General features: G+C 47.5%; 1 protein-coding gene across 7 annotated transcripts in view; it reads right to left on the bottom strand.

Annotated features, from left to right (window-relative positions):
* Nucleotides 1-872: 872 nt before the first annotated feature.
* IRF2 (interferon regulatory factor 2) overlaps nucleotides 873-14528 on the bottom strand; it is a 51200-nt gene continuing 37544 nt past the window's right edge. For 6 of the 7 annotated variants that reach the window (XM_071807640.1, XM_065837423.2, XM_065837424.2 and 3 more), the window contains 2 exons: nucleotides 12072-12118; nucleotides 9869-11229 (listed from right to left, as the gene is read on the bottom strand). In XM_071807640.1, the coding sequence (XP_071663741.1) occupies nucleotides 10918-11229; nucleotides 12072-12118 (359 nt within the window). In that variant the 3' untranslated portion in view covers nucleotides 9869-10917. Of the gene's footprint in view, nucleotides 9835-9868; nucleotides 11230-12071; nucleotides 12119-14528 lie in introns of those variants that run through there. The other variant, XM_071807639.1, reaches the window with a different exon arrangement.

Raw genomic sequence — 14528 nt, 5'->3', positions numbered from 1 at the left:
CCCAGCAGGGATCTGGGGCTGTTTGTACTGCTGCTGAGGGAAGGGAAGTCACTGCACATCCTGTTGGCTTTACCTGAAGTGACCCAGCCGGGACATGGCTTTAGCTTGGCAGGTCTGCAGTGTTTATATGCACAGAGCGAGGGGGGTAATGATCCTGGTGAAGCAAGCACAGATACAGCTGTCCTGGGCCTGAATGCCCTCCATCTCTTGGAACAGTGAGAAGCAGCTTACATGTGGAGATAGTGTTCAGTTAATTAAAGCATCTAAATAAAAATAGCATACCTCTGACCTGCTGGGACAGATGCTTCTTTAGCTAATTCCCATTTTTTCCCTTTCATCAGGGCTACCTTACCTCAAAATAGCATTTTCTACAGACAGTCAGAGCAGATCTGTGGGATGGGGTAACTTGTTCCCACAGCTAAGCCTGCAGTGAACTTGATTTAGTATCATCTGTCTGCTTGTAAAGACCTTATTCAGATGGAAACTTAACAGATTTAAGTAAAACTCTTTAGAACCTAGTTAACCGGATTTCTGTGAATAAATGTGGACTTGCCATAAATGTAATCCCTTCCTGTCTCTCGTGCTGCTTTGGTTTCGCTTCTCTTCCACCCCATCTGGAACCTGAAACTCTGTAAAACCATAAGATGAACAGGGTCTAGTGATGGTAACTTCAGCAGAGGTGGCCACAGGGGCCATGCAAAGGAAGATTTGCGGTTACAGCATCGTCAGCCCCCCAGCTCCCATGAACCAGTCACTGTGCCAGCGGGGAGCATCGCACTGCTGCTCCCCAGCTGCGGTGGGAGGCGACCAGGATGCTCAGCTCCATCCCAGTCCCCAAGGGAGGATGCACTCAGCCTGGCACAGGAGTGCTGGGCATGATCTGTTCATCTCTAGGTAGCTGATCTTAAAGGTATTTTTTTTGTTTTTTTTCAGGAGGATTGCACTGACATTTGACTCATTTTAGAAAGGCCCTCTGAAATGCTCATGAAGAGGTCTTGTATCAGCTCTGCCTATGCCCATCATTTACATTTTCTCTTTAAATTTTCCTCCACCAGCCAAACAAAAATGCTCAAGAAGTCTATCTGTAGGACCAAGAAACTTGTGTTTCCAAACAGCAGTCAGTGGAGACATAGCAATATTCTCCCAAAATGTACCATGCCATGGCACTGTAAAGCCTTCCAGCAAAACAGGAATAATCTCATTTTCTCCAGCAAAGTATAGCAAATGCAAAAGGAAGCTGCAAAAAGTGTAAATAAAAGGATGAGTCATGCTGCATGTGCCCAGGCAGTGAAAACCTTCAGGGAAACAGCTTTCAGGGAAAAGCATCTTGAACAGTATTACCATAGAATCATAGAATGCTTCGGGCTGGAAATGAACTTAGAGATCATGTAGTTCCAACCCCCGGCCATGGGCAGGGACACCTTCCACTAGACCAGGTTGCTCAAAGCCCCATCCAACCTGGCCTTGAACACTGCCAGGGATGGGGCATCCACAGCTTCTCTGGGTAGCCTGTTCCAGTGCCTCATCACCCTTGTGGTGAAGCTTTTCTTCCTTGTATCTAATACAGATCTACCCTCTTTCAGCTTAAAGTCATTACCCCTTGTCCTATTAGTAAAAATTCCCTCTCCAACTTCCTCGTAGGCCCTCTTTAGGTACTGGAAGGCCACAATAAGGTCTCCCTGGAGCCTTCCCCAGGCTGAGCAACCCCAACTGCAGACTCTGTTGTCTGCAGAAGCCTCCTGCCTCGTGTCAGCGGCGATGTTGCTGTGCGGAGCAGGGTGCCGCAGCACCCCAAGGGTGGGTGCCGCATCCTGTGAAGGTACATAGGCTACATGGCTGCGTGGGTGCATACATACCCCCATCAGCACAGGGTTGCCCAAGCTGGGCTCCCCACATAGTGTTGGGAGGAGCAAGGCAGTGTTTTGGGGCAGGGGAAAGCCCCACACTGCTGATTCAGGCCTGCCCCATGCCGTGTTTTATATAATCCATGTGAACGGCTTTATCCTTGTCCGTCGCATGGCTGTTCACTGGAGGGACAAGGCTTGGGCAGAGCGACAGGACAATGTCACTGTGTCCCCTACAGACACCCAGAGCACTGCTGGAGGCTATTTATGAGAAGGTGAAGGCACCAAGCCATTTCTTTTACTAACTGGAAAAAATCACGAGCTGGGGTGGCAGGGGTTGGTGGGGCCATGCTAATTGATGGGAGGATGTACATGGGAGGGCGACCAGGAAGACAGAGCAAAGAACTAGACCGAAAGGGGTGTGAAGCAGGCTCCAGCTGCTGGAATCACACTGTGCACGTGTGAAACGGTTAAAACCCAGCCAAAGAAAGCAAGTGGCGAAGGAAAATGGAAAACAAAAATGAATGCGGGAGAAGATGGGGCCGGTGCTGCAGCAGCCCTGCAGACACGCGGGCAGCCGAATCTGAACATCGCTACCTCCTGCAAGCTTGGATGGTGGCTCCTGCCTGTATTTGTTTCTAAGGCTGGGTAAAGCTGCCACAAGGGCAGCTCAGCACAGGAGACTGACTCCACCACCACAGGCATTAAACATGTTTTAACATCCATCAGGTCCCCGGGGACTTGCATCAGAAACAAGCCCTTTTTATGTGTCCATGTTTTCTTGCCTGTAAGAGATCTGCATTCAGAAAGGTATTCTGGCTGCTTGTCACATGGGACAGGAAACAAAAGTGGCTTTTGAAATGTTACAGTGTGTTGAGTGGCTTTATTTTGTTTTTTTTTAGTTCTTTGAAAAAAAGGAAACAAAAAAAAGAAACCCACACAAAACAAAACCAAATTTGCCTGAGAGTAAAAATACTACTGGAAACTGAAACTTGACAACATTGTGACAGAGAACATCTTTAAACGGGCACATGCAAAAAGCAAGTGCTAAAGCAAATGTCCTCAGCACCCACCTGTTTTCCTGCTGCTCCCCCACATTTCAGGGCAGAAATTGCAAGGGATTAATAATGCAACACCCTGGCAAATACCCAGCCTGCCACCTGGGTTTGTCTTACAAGTTCACCTGCTCCTAAGAAAGAGTTTGGAAAAAACACATGGCAAGGTACTAAGTTTAAAGGGTAGCATGAGGGGTATAAATCAGCTGAGAAAACGTACATCAAAGGAGTGGAGGGAATGAAGGCAGGACTATCAGGGCTCCTCTGGAGAGGAGCCACAGCAGTAGGGGCTGAAAGCAGTAGCCCTTACAAAATTAAGATAAAAACAGTAACTGTGATCACTCTCTACCATCCCTACCTGTACAAAACAAGGAGCCATTCCCAGTGATGTTTCACTCTCAGACACTAGTCTGAAATTAGCTCTAAACATGAACCCATCGAGGAGGCTGGGCAGTGCTGGGAGCTGCAGCTGTGGGCAGGGGGACAGCACACCTTATAGCTGCTGATGAATTATTTAGTCTACAGGCATGTAAATGAGAGCAGAACTGGCCCAAAGCAGCTACCTATCACCAGCTGAACTCAGACAGGGCTTACTCTTCCTTAGCCAATTTGTTCAAAAGCTGTCACACACATAGAAAAGCTCATTCAAGGAGCTGTAACATCCAAGTAACTGAACTTCATGCAGACCAAGCCTTACTGCAACCACCTTCACCTCCTCAGGAAGCCCAGGGTCCAGGACAAAGCGCCTTCTGTGGCCCCCATGGTTTCCTTCCTCCCCAACACTGTTTTCATTATTGTTGACAGAAAAGTCCTGCACCTGCTGCTCTTACCACAGAGGAGGAAACCCTCCTCCAAGCATCCGCTGAAAAAGTCATCAGGCTGTTGCTTCTGCCGCAGCATCAGCAAGGAGGCAGCGCAGCCACCCTGGCCAGATGAACGCCTGCACGCATGCCAGCACCTCCCAGCCACCGGCCCCTCCTCATGAAACCCAATCAGCACAAGTAATTAACAGACAGAAGAGGAAAACCAACAGGCGTGAGGCAACAGGGATGAAGCTAACCTGGCCTGCTGCCTGCATTTCCAGGCAGCATGCTGCCGTGAGAGGTGCAGGGGCAGGGAGCGCTTCCCCCCAGCATCTGAGGATGCAGCTGGGGGTCCCAGCTCCTGCCCTTGTGCAGACCCTCCCAAGGCCACCGCTGCACAGCCTTGTGCCACTGTCACCTCCCGGCTCTGTTGCCAGGCTGAGCCAGCAACAAGGAGCGAGAGGCCAGTGCAAAGTGTGCATGTAAACACCAGTCTTCCCTCCTTGGGAGAAGCCCCAGCTGGCCACAGGGTGGGAGAGAAAGGAAAGAGACACATCTTGGGTGAACGGGAGACAATTTGAAGACAAAAACAGGTTCTGCTGTCCCAGGCAGAAGCCTTGCAGCAAATTCGGTGACTCCACAGAGCCCTGAGGAAACCCAAAGCATGGACAGTTTTCACACTTCTGTAGATGTGTCTTTTTTCCATTTATGCAAGTGCAGAGTGAATGTATTTTGCCTGTGGCAAACAGGCATGCAGGTTACATGCAACTACTGCCTTCCAGGTTCTTTCAACAAGGGTGCGTTAGGATGCAAACCAAGCTCTGTCACTTGCCCCAGTCAGATGCATGCGGGAGAGGGAGGGAGTGGGACAGCCAGGAGTTACACACCACCATGAACTGATGCTTTCACTGCCTGCTGGGGGAAAAATAACAAGGGCCTGGTTCTGAGGAATATTGACCTGACTCACCTGTCTTTATTGTGAATGGGACTGGAGTATCTTTGTGTGCAAGGATCTTGCCAGGCTCTGGGAGGACGCCAGGAGCAGCAGCCCTGCACCCCAGCAGGAACCTGGGTTGTAACATTACGTGACTCATAGGCACATCTGGATAAATACATGTTTGGGGCATTCTTTCAACTTTTCATGTATTCCCTTATTTTTTCCATTATTTCAGTTAACAGGATGATCCTGCCTTCACACCAGTCCTCCAGCAGCGCTCTCGGCCCCTTCCAAACCCAAGAAAAAAATAATCTACTTTCATTTATTAACTCTACTGCAAAACTGGGTGAGAAATGGACGTGCCTGGGCTTTGCTTTCCTGGGCACAGGAACAAACGCCCTCCAAACCAATCTAACCCAGCTTCCCTCAACTGCTTAGTCTGAAAATTCATCTCTGACACACAGGTATACACTCCCTCTATGGAGATGTTGTGTACCATCTGCTCAATAAACTCATGTTTGGGATGGGTGCGGAAGAACGCGTAGCATCACCCTCATGGTATGTGTCAGACTTGCACCTTTTAAACCCCCAAGACCCTGTACTTGACTTCTTTTTTTCCTCAGGTGCTACAGAAATATTTACACCTTGGTGCCTTCTCTGAGGGAGGGTAAGGTGACTCCAGGTGGTTTTGAAAAACCCAAGAAACACAAGCCCAGGCAATGGATGTTCGTGATAACCAAGGGCAAAGGTGCCCACAGTAAAGGGTGGTGATTCCCCTTGTGGTAAACTGGCAAATACCAGAGGACCCTGTGCTCTATAATCTCCTTTCTGTTAAACACTGACGCTCCTTGCTTTTTGTCAGCCTTTTAAGCAGCTGCCTGCACCACTGCAGTGTCTCATGCAGCCAGGTCCTTGGCAAATACCATGGGAGCTCCATGGACTAAACCTCTAATTTCCAAAAGATCTGAGATGTGTGCTGTCATGCTGTACCCAGTCAGACTGTGTCTGCCCACAACCTTCATACTTTGAAACCGCTGAGCAAGGGCCCAGAGATGCAGCAGTCTCCTGCCATGAGGATGCCTAAAATTTGACCAAACAAGGCTGTGAGCACCCTGACTTACCTTTGGAGTTTTGGAGCAGGGATTGTGTAAGGTGACCTCCAGAGGTCCCATGCGACCTGAACTGTTTTCCAACTCTGCAGTTACTGTCAAACAGCTCTGAAAGAAGGGATGTGTCCTACAGATTAAAAGTTCCTACAAGTTTGAGAAAATGGGTGCCTGGATAGAAGAAACAGCTCTCACTGGGTCCTCGCAGAGAAGGTGCTGCTGTGTAGTTTAACCCTTCACCAGAAAGTTCCTAATGACCCCAGGTGGTGGGTGGGAAAGACAGGCTGTATGAGCGACCTCACCAACAAAAGTTCAAAAATACCCCCCATCCCAGGAAACATCTCTAAAGACAACCAAGATTCCAAGCAAATTGGTCTTCTCCAGTTCTGCTACTTCCCAGAAGACTTTTCTCCTACCAGAGCCCTGTAGATAGCCCTTCTGAGGGGATCAGAGTTTGCCAGAGACCTTGGTATCACGGCTCCTCGTTAGCTGAGCTCCCCTGAAGAGAACTGCCCCAGCTGCAAGCCCTGTGGTGCTGGTGGGGAGGGCCTGCCCCTCACCTTCCTCCCGGCCCCGCTCAGGAGGTTTCTGCAGGCTCATCTGCTGACCACATCACAAATGGCACAACAAGATTAAATTGATATTACCCATAGAGTTAATGGACGGTCATCTTGTTTCCAGTGTTTCAGAACCAAATTGGTGGTTGTGCTATTAAAGGCTGGGTGGTGTTTTATGACTCTGTGTAATTTTGCAAGCATGGATAACACACGGAACCAAACACTACATTTCAGAATAAATGTCTGATGTCCCAGCCCAAAGAAATCCTCCTTTGCATTTACATCACCTCGCAGTTGGCCAACTGCTTTTGGTCTGAGCAAGTCGCAGAGGCGTCACCGTCTTTGCACAGTGGATATTCTCTTTGATGGAGCAGTGTTATGGATACATACAGTAACTCCCCTGCTTGGATACCACTTGGAAGAGCTTCAAACATATAAGCCATGGGAAGAGGGGAATTTATCAAGTATGCACGCCGTTCCCAGAGGTATGTGTGTGTGTCTCCTGAGCAGCTACTGGTGCAGGGTAGGGGTTAGTGGTTTTGCAGCTCAGCTGCCCTCCTCGCAGGACCAAGCGGAACACGTGCCGAGTTACCCGGCCAGCAGCACGCTGGCATCGGCCATTGGTTTGCTGGCACGGACTCTCAAGTGGAACAACCAGAGGCGAGATGCGACCACGTAACTTGCTTTAAGCTACATAAAGGTTAACACATAGGCTAAACAGGAGGTACCTGCCTTTCCCTGTCAACTGCTCTTAAGTTTCAGATGGCTGATGCTAAGAGTAGCAAAACCTTCTGGCAAGTAAAGGTTTGCTTTGCAGACGAACATTTACATACCTAGAAACACTCAGGCAGCCCTTGGGCAACCAGCTCCTTACCCCAGAGACCAGCAAGGCTTGCTGAAGGTAGGCTCTCACCCAAAATCATGCAGGACACACAGGAAAAAACAGCTCAGTTCTCACTCCACTTTGGCAGCCCTGTTGGAGGCCGGGCTCCCCGTAAGCACCTTAGTGAGCCTTGGTGATTACGCAAGCTGAAATGTTTTGCCATGAAGGGCAAATGTGTTCCCTCTCTCAGACAGACACACAGGACTGAGGTCAGGGAGCACTCGCACACGGCCAGACATAAAACGGGATTTTGCAGGAAGGTAAAGGCCTCTAAAGATGCTTCCTCAGCGCTATGTGTGAGGGGCAGGGAGCTCAAACCGCTGCTATGAAAGGAGAAAAGCCCACTGCCTCTCACAGCACACAGGACATGGCTGCTTGCCTGGAGACCTGCAGAGACGTGTCAGCAATTACCACCATCAATCTGAACAGTGAGGAGAGAGCAGGCCACAGCGGAGGTAAACAGCAGCTCTGCTTTCGGAAAAGAAAAAGCCTTGACTCAGCTCTGTTTACTTTGGAAGATGTTTTCCAGCCCTGACACAACCCTACCTCTGGGCTTTCTCTTAGCCTTAACTCTTAAAACTAAGCCCAGGCTGAGCCAGAGACAAGAGCCTCTCTCTGTGCACAGACTAAATACTCCTCAGAGGAGAAGATGACTGCCACTGCTTAGTTTACATTGTGTGATGTTTTCCAGCCCTACATGACCAGATTTCCTCTTTTCTTCAGCCCTGAGCCTTAGGCTCAGCCTCAGCCCCAGTGCTTGCAGCCCTTCCTTTCCCAAAACAAGCCTTCCCAAGAAGAAGGATCCAGTATCAGCCCTCCACTGAGTTTGGCAGCCCCTTCCCAAACCAAGCACAACTGCAGCTCTGGACTTCCTCTTCTACCTAACCCAACCCCTGCTTCCCCACCATAAAAATACATCAGAAGACAACTCTTCTCCCAGGCCCATGTCTCCGCAGACAGCCCCTTTCCAGTCACTCTCCACCTGCAGCTCCCAGCCCCAACAATAACTCTCTGCTGATGGCCAGCCACAGGCCAAGGAACCTGGAACACAAAGACAGCCTGGAAAAAAAGGGATTCATGAAGCCCAGAAGAGAATTTCCTTGCTGGCAATATTCAAGACTTGGTTTGACAGGGCCCTGGATGACCTACTCTAAGAATCTGCTTTCAGAGGATTGGACCCAATGTGCCCGAGGGGTCCCTTCCAGTCCCAGCTCTTCTGTGACCCTAGGAGGTCCCTCCCTAAAAAACAAAAGCCCATAATCTTAAAATGGGCTGGGAGATGCTACAGACGAACTTCCGCACTTTAGCTGTGAAGTTTGGAACAACTTCCAAAACCAAAGCAGACGATGTTAAGGAAACATAAAAATAATCCCAAATGAGCCCCAGAACTAAGAAAAAAAACCAAAACCTGCTGTGAGCCTCATAACTCTGCTGGCCAAAGGCTTGGAATGCTGGAGACTCACTGTAACACCCCCATGCACACATGCGTGCACAGACACAACCTCCCTGAAGAAGACCAAACCTTGTGGCCTCTGCACCCAGAGGGCCACTGGAAGGGTAAGTGCACTAAGAGACAGAGACCAGAGAGTTTACATACAATGATTTTAACAATTATGAGTTTTCAACCTCACTTCAAATACTGCTCTGGGCTTCCTCCTTCCAGCCTTAACCAAAGCTCTAACCTTGTATTCCCAGGCCTCTGGGCAGTGGGTTGGCAAGACAAAGCTGTAAGTTTCACATGGACTTGCGATGAAAACTGGAATTATGGCATCAAGTTAAGAACACAGCAAAGCCCTACTGTTTGCTTGTCCTTTTCAACAGCCAGTTAGCACATTTCCCTGTGACACAGCCATTTTTGTACCTGTTACTGCTCATCAGCCCAATATACATGGCGCTCGGCTCTGCCATCTGTCAGGTTGGTATCAGACTGGTAATCATACTTGAAGGACACTCTGTGTCCACATATTTTACATACTTAGAATCAATCCGTTCAACTTCCAACAGCTTGAAAAACTGCAAGGGGGTAAGTGCTCTCAACTTCTGCCAATGCCAGTGACAGCCCAAAGTGTACAGCACTTCACAATCAATGGCACAGCTCTTCACCATCACCATGCCATCCTGCAAGATGCTCTACACCCTTATTTAGATACTCAGCAGCTTCCCTCAAAGACCCTGAGGAATCACAGCTTGCCATCATGTGGTAGATGTTGAAAGCCTTGGGGAAAGTTTTTTGGACTTACGATTAATTCCACTAATAAGGACTTATTGCTTGAAACTCTGCAAAAAGAGATTTTTCTGGACAAGGCAACTGCAAGTTAAGCAGAGATCTACCAGGAATGGGGCAAGCACAGTTGAGCCTGTGTAGGGTGGGGGATGGACTTTCACAAAATCCCTTCTATGAGGTGACTTCTCAAAGCCCAGCCACAGAATACCAGCAAAACAGGTGCCACAACTCCCACCTCTACATGTGAGGCCAAACTCAAGTACGCCACCTTTAAGCTCTAATTCCTCTTTCCACCTCGTGCTGTCTCAAGCACAGGACTTCCCATCCTCTTAGACAGGTACTCCAGAAATTGCAAAGGCTGCTCGTGCTCATTGCTCACTCCGAGAGGTCACATTCACCTATCAAACCCATGCCATCTGGGACTTCTGAAAGATTAAGGAAGAGAGACAAACAAGAGGATTATTAAAAATTTAACTATATACCATATTTATTATCAATCCACAGGATAATCTGATTGCTACATGAGCTCATAAAAGCTATTTCACCTTTACAAAATTAAAAAAAAATGTGCCACAAGGATGTAATAACTGCTGATAACCAAGGACTGAATCTTAAAATTATAAATTTGCTGTAGAAAAGATTAAAAAAAATTATATTCACTTTAGAATTTTACTTTGAATAAAATATTCCCCTGTATAAAAAATAAAAAAGCTTGCTCTGGTTAGAATTAGAGTATTTTTCTTCTTCTTTTTTAAATCTGGGAATTTGCATAATATCTCTGTAATAGGTTTCTTTTTTTTTCCTATTGTACCACGCGGCATTCAAGCATAGCAGATTAGAAACAAACATGAGAAAAGCAGTCTTAAAACATATGAAATCCACACGGGAAGTTTTAACTTCCTTTCCTTTCCTCTATTCTTTAAAGACACTTCAGCAAGAATAGCTTTGGAAAAGAATACAGGTGGGGAGGGACCTTCAATGTGCCATTAAGTAGAGCAAGGTAATAAAAGGCCTTTCGTAAGTGCTTTCTTAATAAGGTGCAGAAGCAGACTGCAACGTTGCTAGTACTGCACTATGTACAATATTCACAATAGATTTTTCTTTATTTAAAAATATTCCAGCTAGTTCACATTTTCTCTTCCATTCTGAGGCTTTCAGTTCCATCACAGCCTTGACAGCAAGAAGCGCAGCAGCACCACTTCCCTTGTGGTCGGTTGGTCCTCTTATGAAACACTGGAACCTGCAAGGGGGGCAAAGTTCTTGTTTTCCTAGGTGGCAACCTTGGAAATCCGCCTGGGTTCAGGTGTACATACTGACAGCTGGAGTCCTGAGTTAAAAACACTCCGGCACTGGAGTCGGACACAGCAATGTTTTATATTGCAAAAGCTTCACCTTAGATTTGTCTCATGTGCGTCAAGGGATGAACCTCTCCTAGAGAAATGTAAAATACAAAACCAAACAAAACAAAGCTAAAAAAAAAACCAAAAAAAACCCACACCATCAAAGGCTTAGCAGCTCTTGACTCTCGACTGGGTGATGTCTGACGTTTTCTTGATGACGCTGGCCCGTGTCTCACGGTCTGGCCGGCTGCTGCTCGTGGAGGCTGTGGACACTACTTGTGGCAGGGGGATGTCTGCAAAAGGGGGCCAGGAGCTGTTGTAAGGCAGCGGGCAGCTTTCCTCTTTGATGGTAACTTGGAGGTCAGGCTTGTTGGCTACAAAAGTTGCCATGCTGGGAAGCATATGAGAAGTGTTCCTCATTCCCAGATTGCTGAGATACTGTTTGCCTTCGATGTTTTTCTTTTGCCAATGAAGTCGTCCCTAAAATAGGAGGAAAGACTATATGAGCGAAAGTAACTTTGCAAAGTGCTCCAAGCAACAAGACGAAGACAGAAACACCCATGAACTGCACAGGAGTTCCTCACTCTCTAAAATCCTGAGCCTCTAGCTGCTGGCTTTGAATGTCTTTGCTCTCAGCCACTTCGCCCTTTCTGAAGTCACATATCTAAATCTTGGTGGCTCTCCTGCACACAAGAGGCTCTACCCACTCTTCTGATGGAAAATAAAGGCCTTATTCCCGGTATGCTGGAGACAAAAATGGACACAGAGGACCAAACATCCCGAGCTTCAAATGGAAGTCTCTCCACTACTAAGAGAGAGCATCCCCCTGCCAACAAGCAGGTACAGAGATCCAACACCTCTCAAACAGCATTTCCTCCAATTGTATGAATTCAGGCGTCATTTAAGGAAGACAAAACAAGCATGCTTTCAACCAAGATAAAATACTCACTATCCAGCAATGTCAATATATAGTGCACACAAACACAGAAACACACTTATATTCATGTAAATCCCTGGGTTTGCTCCGAAACAAATGAGCTGGCTGCTGATGGCTCTCCAGAGTATTTTCTCATGCAAATGAATCTCCTTATAGTTTGGACAGATGAGGAACAAAGAACTGGTAGAGATATCCATTCTGCCAAACAATCATCCAAACGTCTCTCTAGCTTGAACCTTCCTGGTTTGTTTTTCTCCCCCAGCTATTATTAAAATGAATACTCCACTGGCAGACAGAGTTGCAAACACAGAAAGGGGGAAGAATACCCCAGGACATTGCTCTTGAGACCCTGCTCCAAAGTGCTAATAATCCAGAAAACACTTACCTCGGCATTTTCTTCATCGCTTGGAACGCTGTCGGTTGTTTCACTTTCTGTCAAACAAAAGAGAAACAAAAATGAAACTCATGCTATTCTATCTACAGTAGCAAAATCCAGCTCAAGAGGTTGGATACATTTCCAACAAGTGGAAGCAAAGAGAGTCAAGTCAAACAACTACAAAACAATGGAGCAGCATGGAACCCCTGCCGCAGTAATAGCAATCCAAAGGCTAGACAGCACAGCTGCAATGAACAACTGGGATAAATTGACATCGTCACCACAGTTAACATGGCTATACCCTGGAGAAGACAGCAACGGAGAGGGAAGAAGTAATATTTGTGTTTTCTGGGCAGAGGGATGAGCCTCCAGCAAGTGGGAGATGCCTCCTTTGCCTCCCCCTCTCTTGGTAGCTCCAGGCCTGGCAAACAGCAAAGTTCTGTCCAAATCCTTATTTTTATCTCCCTGCAAAACCAGCAACAACTCCACCCCAGAGAAGATAAGTGTGTTTTTGTTTCATGAACTGTTATCTCAGCCTGCTGCCTCAAGGGCTTGTTGTCACTTCTGGTGCTTTATTACTGCTGTTATACTTTGCTCTCATTTTGCTTTTGCCACCAGTGCCCAGCCCCCCCTCGCCACCTATTTCTCAACCCTTCATCCACCACTCAAGCACACAGAAATGCTGCTTTCTCCTCGCCATGCACAGCCTTCCTCACCCTCATCACTTCAACCAGAGTGCAAACATTGGGGCGCAGCTCCAGCAGATGGCCATCCTTCTTCAGCTGCAACCCTTGCTTGCAGAAAGGCCCAAAATCCAGCAATTTTGACTGTGTTTTGAAGCCCACGTGTCTGAATGCAGGTCTCTCAGCATCTGAGGGTCCTGGCCCACAGGCTGGTTCAGAGTGCCGTGCACTTCAGATACATCTGAGATGCAGCACAAACTCCTCTTTTCAGGACCAGGCTGTGCCTTCCTGTTTCCTGTGAGGGTAACACTAGGCATCCATCAGGCTACCAATGGCATTAGGAAGAGGTCTTTCTCCAACCCCCAGACCAGGGCCTGAGCCAATAGGAGCCCAAAAGTTACAGGGCTGAAGGAACAATGTGATGAGTTACCTGTAGCAGGCAAGGGAGCTCTCAAGTCCCAACTTCCACCCTCTGCTCTGTGCCATGCATTTTAACCCATGCAGACTCCTTTGCACAGGCCCTGCACCCATAAACCATGATCCTGCCTTCCCAGAAAGCAGCTTCATGCTCTGCACTGGACATGAGTGCTGAGGATATATGGACTGTGCCTCATGCATCATGCCCCTGCATGTCTCCAGAGGGACAGGCAGCACCTTGCCCTTCTCTTGAGGCTAAGTTTAGGCAGAGGGCTGTAAAAATACAGTCTGAATTGCTCTTTCAGACCCCAGGCGCTAAACTGCACCCAAGTCCTTCCAAAGCAAGGATGCAGGCAGCTCAGCTACTCCAGATCACTACTTCCAAAGCCAGCACCTCCCCTATGGCCAGAGTCTCCACCGTAGTGTGCAGTAAGAAGAGGAGCAGTCCCAAACATTAAAGTTAATTGTGAAGTCCTATGAAGTTAACACTCTCTAGGGCTTCTCACTCCCTGGCTCACATAAAGAAGGATGTACCAATGTGATTAAACTGAATAATTAAGCCATACTGAGGGAAAGAGAGGCAGAAATTAATCTGTGCAAAGGAAAAATAGCTCTGGACACAGAATCAATATGAGGAATCCACACAGAGAAGAGAAACAGATATTCCTTGACATGAAGAAACATGTGGCAACAAAAAAAGAGTGATGCAGCTGAAAAGGAATCCATCCTTGGTGTTTATACATAACAAAATGCTGAGTAAGAGATAGCACTATAGTTAGCAAAGCCAGGGGAGCCAGCTACTCAGGCATGGAAAGTTAGAGAGGTTATTTCAATCAAGAAGGTTATTTGAATCAGTGTCAAACGCAAGAAGAGGTTGACAACAGCCTCGGTACTAAAAAAAAAAATGGATGTCATAGACATCAGTGGAAATATGAGAAAACTCACCAAGGCCAGTCATATCATTTGCCTGAGTAACCTCAGAAAGGAACTAGAGGTGTTTTTGAAATAAAACAGATTTATGTAGGACAGCTGATACCTCAGGCTTTTTGTTGTTGTTGTTTCAGAAAAGCTAAAGTAACTGTTCCTGCACAGCTGTTATGGTCATACTCCTTCCTGCCATTCAGCGGTAGCACCTGACAGAGCAGGCAGCTCTACCCAGCACAGCCCTGAGCACAGGGCCAGGGCTCCTGTGGTTCTCCCATGTGGGTTTGTGTGGAACAAGACTAAGCCAGAAATAGTCACAAGAGTGTCCTACAAGTTTCAGGGTTTAACAAAACACAGAGCTCTGTCTTCACTCCTGCCTCAAAGGCAAACACATGCTTTAAAAAAAGAGGGGTTCATAGAACAATTCAGGCTGGAAGGGACC

The sequence above is a fragment of the Patagioenas fasciata genome, chromosome 4, assembly GCF_037038585.1.
Source record: "Patagioenas fasciata isolate bPatFas1 chromosome 4, bPatFas1.hap1, whole genome shotgun sequence".
Classification (NCBI taxonomy): Eukaryota; Metazoa; Chordata; class Aves; order Columbiformes; family Columbidae; genus Patagioenas; species Patagioenas fasciata.
Note: the sequence above shows the minus strand (reverse complement) of the source record. Positions and strands in the feature narration are given on the sequence as shown.